Raw genomic sequence first — 18077 nt, 5'->3', positions numbered from 1 at the left:
CTCCCTGACAGCCTAAAAAATCCTTCCCCGGCTTTTTTGTAAGACTCCTTCAGATACTGAAAGGCCACAAGGTCACCTGGGAGCCTCCTCTTCTCCAGACTGAACAGCCTCAGCTCTTTCAGTCTGTCCTCACAGCAGAGCTTCTGCAGCCCTCTGAGCATCCTCCTTGTAATGGGGGCTCCAGAAGGGGATACACTACTCCAAGTGGGGTCTCACCAGAGATGGATGGAATAGTTCCATTTGCATTTATTTTGTTTTATGAAGTTTCCTTGGGTTAAGCCCAAAGAAGAGCTGAACACTTGCTCAGCATAGCAGCAGATGTGCTGTTTTACTGGGCCAGAGAAGAGACATCCAGATCAGTAAAGGACATGTCAGAATAGGAACTAATGTAGACCTGCTGATATTCCTTTTTTCCCTCCTGTACATGACATAGCAGGACTAATAATGAGAACATCTTGCTGCAAATACGTGACCCTGTAGCAGAAGCAGTTAAACTTTTCAGCAGGGGCAAGATCATGATCTAAGTGGGATGAACAGAGGCTCTTCTGTGCTATCAGCTTCCTAGTTGAGATAAGGTCAGATCCCACTGGTGATCCCAAGAACTGGGACTCCTGCTATGTTCCAGGCTCAAACAGCACGAAGGAAAAAGCAACTCTGAAGCGTGTGTGTGTGTGTGTGTGTTAAAGGGTTGCCTTTTCAGATCTCTCAAACAGCCCAAGACCAGGAGCAAGCCAATTTTAAGAAGTCAGGATGGTTACACATGCAGCATATTTGAAAACCTGACCAAAGCCTGGAAATTAAGGATGGTTCTGGAAGCAGGACAGAATTCTGAAGCACGACTGTGTTACTGGCATAGCTTACACCTCTACAGATGCTTCTGAAACTGACCAGCACCACTGAAACCTGCAGTTCCCTGTGCTGTCTGCAGAAGCCTTCCCTGCCATCCTCATGCAGAAGGTGGCAGAGGGGACACCTCCAGCCTCTTCGCACACAGCAAAGCGCAGCCCCAGGCACTGCCGGGGCTGGCACGGGGCTGCCAAGCGCTCTACCCGGCTCTGCAGACACTGACCTGCGCCAGGGCCAAGCTGAAGCCAGGCCGGGCGGCCTCACGGGTGGCTCCCAGTCCTTCCACAAGGCGCTTCAAGGCGTACTTCAGCTCATCGTCCTGAAAAACAGATCCAGCTGCGGCGGTGCCTGCGCTGCACCCGGGCGCCCCACCGCACCCCCACCGCGCATCTGCCCGCACAGATGCGTTTGCGAGCGTGAGGGCACGGAAGAGCCGTGCTGAGCCCGTGCCTGCCCGCACACGCAGCCCTCCCGGCTAGCCGGCGCGGCCCCAGTCCCCTCCTCACCTTCTTGCCCTCTCTCAAGTGCCGCAGGAGGTTCTCGGTGGCCGCCAGCCGCACCTCCTGCTCCGGCTTGGCGATGTCCCAGAAGAAGTCGAGGAAGGCGCGGCCCTGCCGCAGCACTCCGCGGGGGTCGGCGATCACGGCCCCGACCTGGCCCTCCTGCTCCTCCAGCTCCGCCATGCCGCCGCTGCCGCACGTGGGGCCGCCGCCGTCCCGCAGCCCGCCCCGCCTCTTCCGGGGCAGCGGGGCCCGAGCGGGGACGGGCGCCAGGGAGCCCCTCCGTGCCCGCGCCTGCCGACCGGCGCCTCGGCAGTGCTGCTGCTTCCCAGCGCCCCGCGCTCCCCTGAGGGCCGCTCCTCTTCGCCATGTTCCCCTTCCCCCTCTCCCAGCTCTGCACCTGCACAGACCTCGGTGGTCCCTCCCCTGCCCCTAGGGCTTCCTTAGCTCCCCCGCGCCTCGATTAGCAGCTCTGGAGGGAGGTTTAATCCTCCCCGCAGGAAGGCGAGGCTCAGTGGGGGAAGAAAGCCGAAGCCGTGCGGGGTGAGCGGAGCAGGGCTCGCTGCATCTACCCCTCAGGAGCACAGTGCACAATGTGTTGCCCATACCAGAATCCGTACATCGTGCGGTTTTATTACAGCACCTGGGATAACGGCCCAAGAGAAGGGAGCAAAGCACTCATCGCAAAGGGCACGTTTTAAGAAGGCCAAGAAACTCTGGGGTGCAAGCCACTGTCTTCATTTACAGTACAACCCAGCACTGCTCTGCAGCTGGCGTGCGAACACCACGCACGTTTGCCGCCTTCGTTCCAGCCTCCCATCCCGTGCCAGCCGCAGGGGTGCAGGGAATAAGTGTAACGCCTGGAGCCCGAACAACTTCTGCCTTTGATCCTATCCGCACCAACAGCAAGATGACTTGGGCACACAGAAGAGGCCAGCCCTGGGCTGACACCCCGGGGAGGCTGAGGCACGCTCCAAGGCCAACGGCTTAGTCTGGCATCACCAATAGCTGCCCGGCCCTGACCCCGCGGCCCACAGCGGAGATTGTCCCGAGAGCAGGGCGGCGCTGAGCAGAGCCGCGACCCGGGGCACCGGCGAGCGTCTGTGACGGCAGCGGAGGAGCGGCCAGCCGCTCGGCCTTCCCGACAGGCAGTAGCGCAGACGGCCCCGGCGGGGCGGGGAGCTGCAGACAGGCACCGCGAGGGGCAGCCCTGGCCCGGGCCCCGCCATATATAAGCGGCGCGGGGGCCTGCCGGCGCGGTCCTGTCACGCTCGCACGGGGAGGAGGCTGAGGTGGCGATGGCGGATTTTGATCCTTACGACGATCGGGCCTACAGCAACTTTGGCGGCGGCCGGGGGTGAGCCGGGAGGCTGGGCCGCCGGGGAGTGCCGAGTGCTCCCTTAGAAGCAATGAGGGAAGGAGAGAATGGCGCTCCGTGCCCGCCCGACCGGACGAGGAGGGGGCGCGGCCGGGCAGGGCCCAGCCTGCCCCTTTCCTTGTGGAGATGGCGGGCGGGCACGGCGGGGGGGCGGGTGGAAAGAGGGACAGTGGGACGCTGTCTCTAGCAACCTTCCGAGCCCGCCTTGCCCCGCCACCTTGCCCGTTCTGGACGATGGGGGTGAGCCTGGCGAGGCGCGGCTCTCCTGCTTTGTGAGGTCAGGAGGGGGCTGTGGTGTGTCGGGAGGGAGTAGCGACCGTCCCCTTACTACCGTGGGGTGAGTGCCGCAAGGTTTAGGGCCTGGCTGCTTGGGAACGCCGGGAAGGGGCGGGGAGGAGGGTGTCGCTGTGTTCCCGCCGGCCCGGAGGCGAGTGGAGGGGGGGATTTGGGGAAGTGCTGGGCCAGAGCCAAGGTAGGCCGTCAGGAGCTCCTGCACGGACAGACCGGGAGATGGGAGGAGAGAGCTTCCCGTGAAGGACTGTAGAGAGGCCCCTGTTCTGGAGGGACGCGCTTCGTCCGGCGAGGTGCCCTGCGACGCGGGGAGCGGCTGCAGCGGCCCCGAAAGCGGGCAGCGTGGTGATGCCTGCAGCGGGGAAGAAAGGGGAGGGCTTTGTGGTGCCTCCGGTCGAGGAGGGCTGCGAGCTGCCGTCCCGCTTTATCCAGGGCTCCGGTGCCCACTCTAAAGCTTAGGAAAAGGGTTTACCTCATCTCTATTTCCTTACTCGAGAGTGAATGTAGGGGAGTAGATAGAAAGCCAGCAATTTCGAAGTTTGTCTTAAATCTGGTTAGAAAAATGCAATTAGCAGTTGACCGTTTTGAAAGTTGGTGCCATCTAAGTTCCCGTGTGTGCTAAAATAAAACAGTAGGCATAAAACTACAAAATCAACAAGGTATGCTTCCTCATCAGCAATGCTCTTTCCTGTTCCTAAAGTAATAAATATTCCTCATTTCGGATTGTTTAGGCATCAGAAGCTACAGCCCAGGTTTTCTTGTCTTTGGAAGCAGTCTGGTAGTTCAGCTTTGTAAGGTCACTTTATTCGTAGATACCCTTTGTGTCTAACTAAGAGATGGCCCAAAACGGAGACCATGTAGCCACGTAAAACTCTGTTACTTTTTCTCCGTTCTGTAGCAAACAACGGTGGCAAAAGCCTAAAGTGGCACTTGACACTCAATTCAAATGTTACTATACAGTCTGTCCTAGCCAGTGTAGGCACACTCTGTGAAATCATGAACTAGAGGTTAAAATGTTACTTCAGTGTTCAGATTTCAGCACTTAAACCTTCTCTCGGATGTTTTGGTGAACTAAAGACATCCTGCTGATTTTCAGATGCCTTTGCAGATGAGAAAATGTACTTAGAATGAGCTGTAGTTTCAAACCTCCAATGCTACTACCGAGTCCAACTTGTACTTCCATCTAATTTATCGTTAGTGGCAAGTTGCTAACAGCTAATTCACAATTTCAGACCTTAACAGGTCTCTGCTTTGTATGAAGTGCTGTGTATGTGTAGCCTATGTGTCACTGTTCTTGAAGGTTCTGATTGAAGAATCCCATGTGAACTTAGTGACTTAGATGCTCTAAGACTAGTACCAACTCAACTAAGATACAGTAAAATTAGTGGAAATTGCTTTTTGCATGATTGTTGAACTGTATAGAGAGAGCACAGGATTTAAGTGTGACAGGTAGAGAACTGTAATATCTACATTACATATGTAAGATAGATGCATTTTTCATACTCCTCCAAATTATGATGGAAAAGCAGCAGAATATGGCCAGTGTGATGGGACAAAGGTTTTGCTTCACCTGAGGTGCCTGGTAGTGCACTGATGACGAGCTGAAGCATAATAGTTTGGTGTGCAAAGGCCATTTTGTTCCAGGTGAAGAACATGCTGTTGACATTAATAACAAAAGGCTTGCTATAAAAGCTCTTTGGTAAGTGTTCTGGAGCCCAAATTTTGACACAAAGCCCTGTAATTAAGCATACTGAGGCCTAGGTGAAACTCTGAACATCTGTAGAGCTTCTCAAAGCTGATGGAAACTGTTTATCACTCCTGACTTGCTGGTAGGCTGTTTATTTAGGTGTGGCTTTGAGCACTGGACTTAATACTAGGCACCTTACTCAAAGGTTAAGATTCATCTGCTGCAGTGCTATACAAGTGAAAATGGAGAGCTACTCACAATCCTGGCATTTTGGGCCCTTTCTTACCCATTTAGTTTTAGTAAATGTCTCCTAATTTGTGTAAGCTGTTTGTAGAGATGTACTGGATTGCTTCAATAAATTGGGTGTGTATTTAGAGTTGTGGTCTTGGAGTCTCTCCACAAAACTTGCATCCTGCTGAGCTCTGTTCTGCCTCTGGTAAAGCACTGAGATTGGAATCCAGTCAGGCTGTTGTCTCTGTTGTGCAAAAAGATAAATACTGAGCTATTGTTTTGGTCCTTAGTGAAAGGCTGTTAAACTCAAATACTGGCTCTCAAGATATTCTTTGTTTTGAACTTATGATAGATCTTCTTTTCCGGAAAGAACTAAGCTTTCTAAAATAATAGCTTCAAAACAATAATTTAGTTGTTCTTTTACCCCAGTATGGCCTTACAATGCCATAAATTCAGTTCACCACAAAGTCTGCTTCATTATAGAGGTGTTAGCTTCTGCATTTGCTGGAAGCCAGCTTTTTCTCCTCAGTTTTCTGCAGAGAAATCCAGTAGCTGTCTTTCAGATTCCCATATTAAGATGACATAATTCTTACCTAACTGTATGAGCAAAATTTACACTGAGTGTGAAATGCAGATATTCATTAAACATTTTGCTGTGGCCCAATTCACTTAGCTCAGATGTTTTTAATTAGAGTTGACTTTTGTCCTATTTTGTTACAAATGAGAGCATCTTTCCCTCTCATTGTTTGGTTACTGAAGTCAGCCTTTTTTTATTTCACTGCTTCAGTGTTGTGAAAACTGTAGAAATAGTTTCTTTTTATATTGTTATATCTGGATTCCATAGGAAACTTAGTCTAGAACCTGTTTGTTGACCATTCCCGTTCTTCAGATGGAAACTAAAATGCACAGTATATGGTTATATAATCGATATCTGAGGCCTTAATGGATCAGATTCAAAAATGCTTGCTTTCCTGACTTAATATCAGTAGGAATTGCACAATAAGGCATGGATTTCCACACAGCACCCTGTGAAGTTCTGATTTGCTTGTGATAGAAACAAGGTTTGTCTGTAACACAAAATTCTTTTGGGGATTGCTAACTTAAGGGTGTGGTTTCAGAAGTAGCTCAGATGGATCTGAGTGGAGGTTGCTGTTGAAATCTATAGTGCTCTCGTTTTCCTTCCCATGTTGGCACCATTGCTCTCTGCAGCTGTCCAGATCACCTTGTTGATCTGGCTTCAAATTCAACTTCAGGGCAATTATTTTAGGTGAATCAGCTCACTGAGCCAGATGACTGGCAGTTCAGAGAACATGGTGAGAAGTCATGGAAGAGAATGCTCCTAAACTCAGCTGAAGCAATTTTAATGTTCCTATAGAGCATGAACGTTATGATTTTTTGTTCTAAATTACATTATGGTATTATAATAGGTGTTTTTAAGGCCAAAATTGAGAATCAAGGACAAAGGCATGGAACTGATTCTGCGTATTATGAAACTCCACTTTCTTGGAGTTCTTCATCAAGACTCAAGTCTTATGACCACAGTACATACGCAGCATCCAACTGTAAGAGGTGTAGTTCTCCAGTATGTGTTTGACTTGACCTATTAATGAGGCAAAGGCATATGAGGATTATTGTCCAAAATGCACAGTTTGTGTTCCATTGTGTTTTCACATGCACAGTGAGCCTCTGGGAAAGGGAGCAGACTTGAAGAAAGCCCAGTAAGAGTAAGTCATTGAGGAGAGCATGGGCAGAGTTGTAGGCAGGCAACTCGGGTAAAAGTCAAAGATTGCTTAGGTGGAACAAATGGTGTTGGAACCAGCAGCAGTGGTATCCTGCAGCCTGGAAATCCAGGAGCTGTAATGTAAGGTCCTCTTGTGCCCACAGTACAGATTTTGCTCTCTGTAAAGAAGATAACAGCTTTAGAAGAGTCAGCTCTACAAGACATATTAACAGGCAGATGTGTTACATGTATGCAGTGGAGAATTTAGCTGGTACAGTCTGATTTTTCAGTAAGCAGTGCCAGTAGCTTGAAGTGAGATTGGGGATGTGGGGTTGGGGGGAGAGAGAGTTTACTTCAGTGTGTGATTGTGTTATCTGTTCAACTCAAAGCATTCCAGTCCAGATATCTGACAGTTACACCATAACTTAAGGGTTAGAGGAAGATGTTTCTGTTAGGCTAAATGCTGCTGAGGTAATTTTAGATAATTGTGGAGTAGTTGTTGATAATTATTTAGCCAAATAAGCACTGGATTCAGCTTAATTTCTGATGCCTGTGCCATGCAATCATTTCTTCACTGATACAAATTTAGGTTAACTTTGTCTAGGATGCTTTTGGGTTGGTTTGTTTTTTCAAGAAGTGATGTTTTTTTAATAGAGGACAATGGAGATAACCTTATGTTGCTTTCCTTAATGGATTGTGGGATGAGAAAAGTTCACTCATTCTATTACTGAGTTCACCTGTAGTGTAGTTAAATATTCATAGAACGACTTAGGTTGGAAGGAAACACAGAGATTGTCTTCTCCAACCTCCCCACCATGGACAGGGATGCTTCTCAACTAGACTGCTCATCCAGCCTGGCCATGAACACCCTCAGGGAGGATACATCCAAAACCTCCCCAGGAAACCTGTTCTAGTGTTTCACCACCTTTATAATGAAGAACTTCTTCTTAAGATCCAGTCTAAATCTATTCTGTTTCAGCTTAAAGCTGTTCCTCCTTGTCCCATTGCTAGACATCCTTATGAAAAGTCCCTCTCCAGCCTTCCTGTAGGTTTTCTTGATCTGTTGGAAGATCCCCTTAGAGTCTTCTCTAGGCTGAAAAACTTCAGCTCCCGTAGCCTATTTGTTTTGCCACTAACATACAAGTGTGCTAGAGATGAGGTGGCCAGTACTGGAAGTGTAAGGTACAGGTGAAGGGATAGACAAACTAACCAAAGTTGTGGGGAAAATCCATTCCAAACAAGTCAAACTGCACCTGAGCAGTGCTCTGTACTGCATTCCCAGCTGTGTTGGCAGTCAAGTTCTAGAGACCTTTTTTTCTGTTAACAGGTCTCGTGGTGGTGGCCTTGGTTCTCGCAAACAGAAAGAGCTGCCAACAGAGCCCCCTTTCACAGCGTATGTGGGAAATCTCCCCTTCAACACTGTTCAAGGTGACATAGATGCCATCTTCAAGGATCTCAGCGTAAGGAGCGTTCGACTAGTCAGAGACAAGGAAACAGACAAATTTAAAGGTGAGTGTGCAGAGTTATTTTAGTTGTAGATGGCTAAATGGTGGGAGAAAGTAAGGTGCTTCTCAAGTCACTTTAATGGGGAATTTCAGTCTGTTCTAAAGTGCATTTGGCATTGTTGAGCTGTTTGTGCCTTATGTTGACTTATGCAAGTTTCTCTTCCACTGCCAAGTAAACATCTTGTTAGAATGAGATTCACTGTTACTGCCATAGTCTTAAAGTACAGACTTAACCTGGGTGACAAGAGTCAATATTTGCCCTGTCATAAAAGGACTTTCTCAAACTCTGTTTGTCTTGAATGAACTCTAACAAGGCTGAAGTGTCTGACCCTCTTAAGATCCATGACCTTAAGTGATTAGTGCTTACATGATCTTTAGTTCAGAAGACTCCCAGCGCTTCAGCTCTTATTTTTTTTATCAGACAGGGAGAAAAAGCAAGTAGATGAGCCATTCAGACAGTTGCTTTAGAGGATGCAAATCTGATTTCAGTTGAAATTGGCCAGTGCACGTTACTTTTTGGGGGAGAAGAAGGCTTAACTCTTAACAGAGGGTCTTTCAAAAAAGAAATTCACAAAGGGTGTGGTGACAAAATCAGAGTGCTGGCTAAGCAAGTACTTCATCTTCTTGTTAAAAAAAAAATGGTAACTAAATGTCAATATTCAGCTAAATAACTAAGGGCATAGAGCAGATCTAAGCTGTAATGAGAGCCCTGTGGCACAGGGAATTTATCAGGCTGTTGGTATAGTGCCTATAAAGTTCTGCCTCAGGACTTGTCACCACCATCAACAGGCACAGGTAAATGGTGTCTGGTTCCTGAGTTGTGTACATCTTGCAATTGGCAGATCATAGCTGATGTTTGAAGGAAAAGGGAGACTGTTAGCAGATGTGCAGGAAGAGCAGCTGCTTACAGAGGCCTCGTGAGGTGCTGGTATTAACCTGTGAGCTGCTTCTTGCAGGATTTTGTTACGTAGAGTTCGATGAGGTGGAATCACTCAAGGAAGCTCTTACGTATGATGGTGCAGTAAGTATACTTGGCAATTACTTTGAAATAGAATAGTCTCAAACTCCTTGGCAGCACAAATGATAGATTCTGAAGTGATTCTCCCTTCTGTTTAACAGCTTTTGGGTGACCGGTCACTCCGAGTGGACATAGCAGAAGGCAGAAAACAGGACAAAGGTGGCTTTGGCTTCAGAAAAGGGGGGCCCGATGACAGAGGTGACTTCGGTTTTCCTAAGCAGCTTCTTCAATGTAGTGATTGTAGCTGTGACTTCTGGTGCTGACTTATGCTAAGGCATGCAGATGATATAGGAAGGAAATGTTTTATACATGTACGCACATTTCTAACCTAGCTGCTGCTGCTCCTGAAATGTCTGGAATATGGATGTGCTTTGTGTCCAAAAGCTGAATGTTGTCACTCTTAGCCCAGGAAGTGAGACCAATACCCCTGGTAATGTACAGTGTCTTGCAGAGGACAATCATAAGCCCAACAGTCTGATCTGCTACTATATTAATATGATGTAAGCACAAGGAGACAAATACTTACTCTAGGCTGTCTCCTGTTCCAGGGTAAAAGGATGCTTTTCTATAGCTGAGACTTAGCTGAAGTAGACTCACTGAAGGTCTCCATTGAATATGTATTAAAGAAACATTTCTGGCCATTTATTCTTGGTTAACTTAAGCTGACCTCTTGTTTCTGTGCAATGGAACTCAGTAGTACTGAAGCAAAAGGATTTTCCGGCAACATAACCTTGGATGTTGGACTGAAGCTTTGGTGCCCCCTTGATCAGTCTTTCCCAGAGCTTCAGGCCTGAACACAATTGTGGCTTTTTTCCTAGGAATGGGAGGAGGTTCCCGAGAGCCCAGAGGAGGTGGATGGGATTCCAGAGATGACTTCAATTCTGGTACCAGTATTAACACTTATACAGATAGGCAGCCTAAAAGGCACTGAAATGTTCACATTTCATGTCAGCTACGTTTGTCCCCATTACCATTTTAATTGAATCTTTTGTATTCAACTTTGGACATCCTGCAGCTGCAGTGGGATTCTTTGGGAGAATCTTCTGTTGCCTAATAACAGAGGGAAGAGTCTTGCTTATACATTTTATGAAACAGTCCTAAATGACAGGATACTTGTCCAGATGCAGCCTGTGGTGTTCAGGCTTTTAAGCATTTCTCAAATGTGGCCTAGCAAATTTCTGAATAGTAGCAGAACCAGACAGCTCCTGTAGAAAAGCTGAGAATGTATTCTTTCAGAGCAGAGGCTTTCACCTTCATAAGGAGATGGGATGTATCCCTGAAGCATCTGACCTCTCCAAAAATGTGTTCCAAAGCACTTTCAACTGCAAAATGTACCTAGACCTTTAGACCTGTTACAGCAAATGAGTTTGCTGAGTGGAAGGTAATGATGGAGCCACTGGATTTGCTCTTGACTTCCAGTCAGTTTCTAGCTGTTAGGATTCAGGGTGATATTAACACTATTGCTGTTGTCCTCTGAAATTGTGGGTTTGGTCCATTTTCTGCTGGGGAGATGCTGGCAAGTGCAACTCTGCAATGTCTGCTCTCTGCTTGAGTGGAACAGACAAAGAAAGAGTGGTTACAAAGTGTGCCTTTGCCATTAGCATGAAACTGAAGCATGGTGCTGGAGAGAGGAAGCTTGCTACAGCACTGTGCTTAACCTGCCTTTGTAGCTAAGCATTCTGGTGTCATAGCTTCAGCATCAGCTTCTGCAAGTGTGGATGCATTTCAGCTTGTGAGATGCTGGATGAATGATTTGTGAGCCAGAAGTTTAGCATTTTAAGGCTTAGCTGCTACAGAAGCTTTTCCTCTCAGGTTGTAAAGCGTTACTGTGGATCAAGACTTTAAAGATGGTTGTTTGGCACTGAAGTAAGTAATGGACAGTTCTGCAGCTCTGCCAAATACTGAAGTGCAAAGGAGAACCTCAGATGGGAATAAAACAACTTTCTCTTCTAGTCAGCTTCTGAAAAACTGAGTATATTTCTCTTAGGTGGGAGGAGGATACTTCAGGCCAACAGCACACTGAATGCAGGGACAGATACAGTAGGGTAGTCACTGGTACATACTGGAACTCTGGTCAGCAGCGGACAGTTCTTGATGCTTTTCATCTGTAAAGAAGTGCAATCAGTTTTAAAGTCTGAGTTGGGCTTTTTTCAGCTCTGATTTGTCTAGTAAGTGCCTGGTCAGTGTACACTGCAACTAAAGCCTTGGGGTTTTGCTGTTTTCCTAAGGCTCTGTTTTCCAAGGACTAGGCCTTCCACCACTCCCTCACTATTTTCCCATTTGTTCTGCTCTTGCAGCCTTCATGCTCAGGCTCTAGCCAGTGTGGTTGATTATCCGGCTATGGAAGTATTCCCTGAGTGCACCCAGTGGTGTCTCTGCATTCAGCTAATGGTGTTAACAGACTGAAGTTGCAGCGGAAACTTGTATTTTAAACTCACTTGATGATGATCCATGCTCCAGTAAGCTGCTAGGTGGACAAAGCCATTTCTGCCCTTGGCAGAGTCTGCTTGGTTTGAAATGGAATCTGTATGAACCTGTTAGATCTGCAAAGCCAACAGCCTTGTGGACATAGGCTCTCAGTGCATCCTTTTGGACTGGCAGCAGTGACTTGCGAGGTTTTCCAAGATAAACATCTAGATTCAAAGCATTGCCAAATATGCTCTTTGTACTCACAGTCTTTCATCTTCAGGATTCAAAGATGATGACTTCTTGGGAGGCCGAGGTAGAGGAACCCGCCCTGGAGACCGGCGACCACCAGGTGCCTCGATGGGAAGCGTTGGCACTGGTCGCTTCAGAGATGGGCCTCCCCTTCGTGGGTCTGCCATGGACTTCAGAGAGCCAACAGAAGGTAAACCCTTTATGTCTTCTGTTGACAGTTGGGCTCCATCTTAGAGGTCTTCTCCAGCCAAGACAATTCTATAATTGAGTCTTCCTTGATGAAGGAGACCTCTGCTTTGGTGGGTTAAAGCTGCTACCCTTGCCAGGTGGCTCTTAAAACCTGAATGCTTTTTCTTCCAGAGGAAAGAGCACAGCGGCCCCGACTTCAGCTCAAACCTCGAACAGTTGCTACTCCCCTCAATCAAGTAGCCAACCCCAACTCTGCTATCTTCGGTGGAGCCAAGCCCCGAGAGGAAGTAGTAAAAGAACATGACTGAGTTTGGGGTTGAGAGGGAATGGGGAGGCGGGAGAAAAAGCAAGACAGTACAGAGTGACTAGCTCTGCTGGAATGTCAACCCTGCAGTTTACCATTCCTACCATCGGGTATTTGTCCTCTTTGAAACCGAAAATACAGAGCTTGTGAATGCATGTCAGCTGTTAACAAGTGGTTTTTAGTACGTTCTTGGCTTTGCTGTATCTAGTGCCCGCTTTGTGCTGAGTTGCCCTCTTCTGTTTCCTTCCAAGCAGCACACTTGCCAGTAGATAAGGCAGTGTAGCTGCTTCCACGAGCGTGGAGGTCTCTGGACACCGGTGCTGCTTCACTTCTTCCTTTCTGGGTTTATTTTACTTTAGAAGCACAGGTTAGATTTAGTTACTTCCCTGTACTGTTTTGTTTTACCTCCTCAGTGCTCCTCTTCTGACCTGCATGTCTCCTTCTGTATTGCTGTGGCTCTGAAGAGGAAAACTGGAGAGTCCAGATGAGTTGAACTTTACAGTTCTAACCAAGTAGTGAAATACCATTTCTGACAACTGGTGACGGAGCTACTGGATGCAGCAGAGCCTCTGGTGATGCTAAGGGGACTGCTGCCATTTCACACAGGCTGCCAGGAATTATCAATTTAGTAGATGGAAATGAAATTGGCTGACACGAGGCCTGGTGAATAGGTGGTAGAATCACTATGGGTAAAGCCTCTGCCAGCAGCCTCTTGCTGGTTGCTGTGGGTGGAAATGGTATGGTACTACACCTGAGCTCAGGGTTAGTACTGCAAAACTGTGCTTGTTGGAGCACAACAGCTCACTGGCTCTTTCTGCTTACTTTTTTGGGTTTTACATGTTTGAGAAATTTTTAAATGAAGTTTCTACAAATAAAATGGACTTTTTTATTTTTGTTGAAGGAGTATATACTTTGCCATGCAGTATGTAATCATCGTTAGCCCTTTGTATTTCTTTGCCCAGTGGTGTACAGTTTTAAGACCTCTGCTTTCCAAATAACTTGAAAATGGGCAGATTAGAAATCATTCTGCTAGAGATTCTCTTCCTGTAGAAGTTTGAGTTAAAAAGCATCTCTTGATTGCTGCATCTCTCTTCACTTGAAATGTTACTTACCAGTGTTCTCTGGGAGGAGGAAGGTGAGGCTGGAGCAAAAGGAGAGAGACCATTTAATGTTTAAAACCACAACCTGAATCTACAACACTGAAGTGTGGATGTGTCCAGTGCATGAAAGACACTTGGGCCCCTAATGCTAGTGCTGACAGCTTTCAGATAAAACAGCTGGCACACCAGAGTGCTTGCAAGAGGACTTTGGAAGCATGGCTGCTTCACTGCCAGCATCACTGGCTAGTGGTGAATTCCTTCCCTAAAGTTACCTTTTAATGTCAGAGTCCCAGCAATTTACAGAACTACTCTTTCCTTCCTTCTGCTGCCTGTCACTTAATCTGCTTCTGAGATAAGAACCATTTGTCTAACACTAATACTTAATTTAAGACAGACATGCATTTGTGTGGTTGTATTCCAAACCAATAATTGACCTATTTACATCTTCAATGTGGAAAAAAAAAAAAAAAGATTTTTAAGAACAAATTCCCATACAAAAACTCACCTCTAGTCACGACTGTTGACTTTTAAATGTAAAAACAAAACCAACAAAAATAGAAGAAAAACAAAAAAAAAAAAAAAAGGAGAAAAAAAAAAAAAAGAATTCCAAACACTTAACACATTCTGCTTCGTAACAAAATAAATTTATGGATATGGTATTTTGTGAATGATCTTTTAAATAAAAGAAAACATTAAGTAATATTTAACATTGGTCTTTATTGAGTCTGCTCTAGCATTGTTCATTTTCTTTCTTCCCCCCCCCACACCTCAGTTTTCAAACGTTGTATTCAATTTGGAGGCTTGCTTCCTTAAATTTAATGGAGAAGCAGGACCAGACCCATTCTTACACAAATAAGGGGGAGGAGGAAAAGATGAAGGGGAGGAATCTAAAGTGCTGGAATGTGCAGGAAGTGGTGAGGGGAAAATTGTGTTCGAGTGAGCCCGAAGTTCTTTGTCCTGTGGCTTCAGTAGAACTTCAGTCACCTGACTGAGGCTGCCAGGCAGAACTCAGCTGTGCTGTAGCTCCAAGGTCATAGCTGCTTGTGCCATTTTTGTGCAGCCCTCTGCCTGGTACAGAGTAAAACGTCTGTGTCCTCCCAGCTTGAGTGGAGATTAGTTTAATGTGGACTCCTTGTGGCAGGACAAAGTAAGCATCAGCTCACTCCTGTCTTGCCCAATATTTGCCTTTTTCAGCTGACCTGTTTCCCACTAAACACAACTGTCGAGGAGGCTGTTGCCCTGCCTGAAGTATGCAAGAGCCAGGTTTTCATGGAGGAAATGAGCCCTGACCTTCCTGCTGGTTTTAGTGCTTCCCACAGTGTAAAAGGATGGGAAGTGTTCCTGCCTTCCAGCTGCTCAGTCCACTCCTCAGACCTGCTGCAGCAACAGCTTGAGCAGAGGATTCAAATCCTGCTCTGGAGCTCCAGCTCCTGACTGTCTTAGATGAGTAACAGCTGCAGTCCAGTATATCAGAGCAGGGCTGGCTGAGGTTGTGTTCTTCAACTGCTGCCACGAGGCTTGCTCTAGAGCTGGCCTTTGAAACCTGACAGTGACAGCAACAATTCTGTCACTGCACGGAGGAAAGCGACATTGATTTGTGAGAAAGGCAGAGCAGTGAGAAATGGCTCACTTTGGCTCTCTGTTTTCCTCTATTTGCTAACATTTTGTCAAGGATTTCCTACCAGCGAGTGCAGCCTAATCCAAATATTTAGTAGCTCTTTGTGTACCAATGTTAATGTATTTCCTGCTTTATTTAAAGCATTCTGCTTCCCACAAGGTTTAGGGTCAGACTCCTCCAGTCCCTTTTTCCCCTTTGAAAATTAAACTGATGAGCATTTTCTTATGCAGAGCCATGTCAAACTAGCTTGAGTTAACAGCTGACAAAACTATATTTAATATATGGGGCATTTAAGTTTTGTAGGAGGTAACAAGATTATTTTTAGCTCATCCCACCAGTAAAAAGCAGTTAAGGTTGAATCCACAGTGCTTAATTTTATCTACAGCTTAAAGCTAAGCTTGGCATGGCAAAGCCTAGACCACGGAGGTTACTAACAGTGGCAACGTGGATATAGTTCACTTGTGGCTGTTGTTCTCACCAAGTTATTTCTAGTAGCTGTGCAGAAATTTCTTCAAGCTTGAAGTTAAAAAATAACCCAAAGTGAAATGAGGAATGCAGCAGAGAGGTTTTGGAACTGAAATTGGGTTTGCTTTGCTACTGTAGAAAGTGCTTTGTTGTGTTTCTCCAGTTGGGCTGCAGTGGCAAGGCTGGCGTGGTGTCTCTGGCAGGGCTGTGGGCCAACAGAGGAGTAACAATGTGCATCTAATGTGCTGCAAAACTCCACTGGCAGAAAATAAACCCCACTGGGCTCCCAAGCCCAGGAGCAGTGCTGGAAAAGCTAATCCCAGTCTTCTGATGGCAGCAGCCCAGTGTGTTGCCAGCTTGCTGGGCCATGCAAGTCTAACAGCATCTCAGGGGGCTTGTGCTCATGGATGTTCTGATGGCTGAAGAAAGAGGTGTAGGAGTGGTTGCATATTGCAATGATGGGCTGCTGGTAAAATCAAGCTCAAATATGCCCTTGGAGGTGGCTTGGTTGTCTTCCTAAAGGACCAACAAGATATTAACCTACTACTGAGATGCACTGGCACTACTAAGAGTCTCCAACGTTGCCCATGAGTTGCTGAAGTTCTGCTGTTTGTGGCAGTGTGGCTGAGACTCACTGTCCCAGGGCAGTTTTGGATGATGCCAATATTTTCCAGTTTTTCTGAATTCTTTTACAGTTTCAATCCTGACTTCAGCACGTAGGAAAATGCTACCTGCAGTGCTAGCTGCTGACCTGTCTTCAGAAAAGATGAGAGCATGGTGACAGGTTTAGACCCAATCCGTTTTGTAGGAAAGATTTCACAGCAAAGCCAGCTAATTTTGACGTGCTTATGTGACCCCTTTGTCAGAGCACTCAATCTGTAGCAAGCTGCAGAGCAGCCCTTGACTCACTGGCTGCTGTGAGTAGAGCAGTTTGGAGTGACAGTTCCCCTGGTCACCCAGAGTGTGTTCTGGACAAGGGCTCTGTGTGTCAGCTCTGCTCCAAGCAGTGTAGTAAGTCAGGGGTAGATCTTTGGTCTCCTACACCAACCTCACTTCTCTGTGTGGAAGCAGTTGTGGTGGTTATTGAAGCTGGCTTTCAGCAAGGAGCTGGGTGATGAGCTCTTAGCTGCCAGCATCTTCAAATCTGTGTTCAATTTCTGGGTTTCATTCTGGTGGTGTCTGTGTTTTGTTATCACACAAGAGTGGTGGCCCTGAAGGAATAGGTCTGGTAGTGCATTCTGACATGTTCTAGGTGACTTTGTAGCTGTCAAGGGCACTGCTCTGGCCTGGATTCTTGAGGTGACATTTTGTAGGTGATGCTTGTCCTGCACTTTCAGAAAAGGGAGTTTCTGTGGCTGAAGGGGAATCTGATTTCCAGCTGAGACTGGAATTTTCCATTCTGGTAGCTGAATCCCTCCTCTCAAATGCCACTTATCCCACTGCAGGATTTCAAGGAATCGAGTTTGTTTGGAGTGGCAGGAGGCCACCTTTCGTTGGGTGCATCAGTTTTACCAGGTCAGCTGCAGTTTACTCTTGTTTGTGGTACCACTCACTGCAGCAGTGTTGCACCCAACCCATCAGAAGCATTTAGAAAGGTGTCAGCAGATTCTTGGACCCTGCTTTCTGAAAGGATTTAACCCTTCAGTGCCAGGCACTTGGCTCTCAGGCCTGAGACAGCTTAGAAACAACAGTAGCTTGATGTCATTTTGTGCTGGGGACTGACTGGAGAAACGTAGCACCAAAGCTGTAGGTGTAGAGCTTGCACTTCTGCACAGTAGGGACTGCAGGGGAGATTTGCTGCTTCCTCCCCATGTCTGCTTGCTTCAACCCAAGACTTAGCTGGGCACAAGAAGCAGGAGATCAGGTTCTGGTTGCACATGCAGTGTCACAGTGTGTGTACAGTGTCGCTGTCATTAGGTGTGAGATCACATTCCTCACCTTACTCTGGCTGTTTGGGTAACTGAGTCTAAAGCATTTTATGGTTTCCTTTCCTGTGGCTGCAAGGACACTGTCAGATGATGTTGCCTGCTCAACAGTAGGTTCAACATTGGCTTCCCTCATTTCTGCCCCCCTTTGCAGCAAAGGCCATCCAAGGGCTTTAAGGACTTTCAGCACTGTTACAGGGACAACCTGCTTACCTGTAAGCTCACAGATCCTCATGCAAAGCTCTAGAGTATCCCAGGGTTGATGTTTTGGGTATGGTATTGCTGGGAATGCTGCCACCACCTTTCTGCCCAGTAAGTTTCAGCCAGGTCAGTGTTCCCCATGGTAGGGATTTGCTTCCTACTGTGAGATTGTTTTGTTTATGTCACCGTGCTCCCAAGATCTGCCTCTTTCTTTTCAGTAAACCAAAAAAAAGGGGGAAAAAAAACCCCAACCTCACAAAGTCCCTCTCTAAACCCCTGTGAGATCTGTGCTGTAATGGATCTGTATCGTTTGTATTGCTGTAAAAATAAAACCCAAAATCAAATAAAAGCATTCAAACCGTCTGGGGTTTTGTGTTCACGTTGAAGAATTAGGGAGACCTAAGCAGGATGAGAGTGGGAAGGAGCTTTGCAGCGCTGCAG

The 18077-nt window shown here is 46.9% G+C and overlaps 2 protein-coding genes across 3 annotated transcripts in view; one reads left to right on the top strand and one right to left on the bottom strand.

Moving 5' to 3' along the window:
* Window positions 1-1564, bottom strand: part of MYBBP1A (MYB binding protein 1a) — a 72513-nt gene extending 70949 nt beyond the window's left edge. Inside the window, exons 1-2 of the mRNA XM_064166483.1 lie at window positions 1353-1564; window positions 1070-1165 (exon numbers count right to left, since the gene is read on the bottom strand). Coding sequence (XP_064022553.1) covers window positions 1070-1165; window positions 1353-1529 — 273 coding nt within the window. The 5' untranslated portion in view covers window positions 1530-1564. The remainder of the gene's footprint in view (window positions 1-1069; window positions 1166-1352) is intronic.
* A 987-nt stretch (window positions 1565-2551) lies between these two features.
* EIF4H (eukaryotic translation initiation factor 4H) lies at window positions 2552-17999 on the top strand. 2 transcript variants are annotated; one of them, XM_064166487.1, is made up of 7 exons: window positions 2552-2703; window positions 7981-8162; window positions 9115-9179; window positions 9278-9374; window positions 9995-10060; window positions 11866-12024; window positions 12195-17999. In XM_064166487.1, exons 1-7 carry the CDS (start codon window positions 2645-2647, stop codon window positions 12329-12331), a joined length of 765 nt encoding a protein of 254 aa, XP_064022557.1. In that variant the 5' UTR covers window positions 2552-2644; the 3' UTR covers window positions 12332-17999. The 2 variants fall into 2 exon arrangements, with proteins under 2 accessions (XP_064022557.1, XP_064022558.1); XM_064166488.1 differs by lacking the exon at window positions 9995-10060 and having other exon boundaries at window positions 2569-2703.
* Window positions 18000-18077: the final 78 nt, after the last annotated feature.

Source organism: Pogoniulus pusillus, chromosome 27, assembly GCF_015220805.1.
Source record: "Pogoniulus pusillus isolate bPogPus1 chromosome 27, bPogPus1.pri, whole genome shotgun sequence".
NCBI lineage: Eukaryota > Metazoa > Chordata > Aves > Piciformes > Lybiidae > Pogoniulus > Pogoniulus pusillus.
This window is presented reverse-complemented; position numbering and strand designations above follow the sequence as displayed.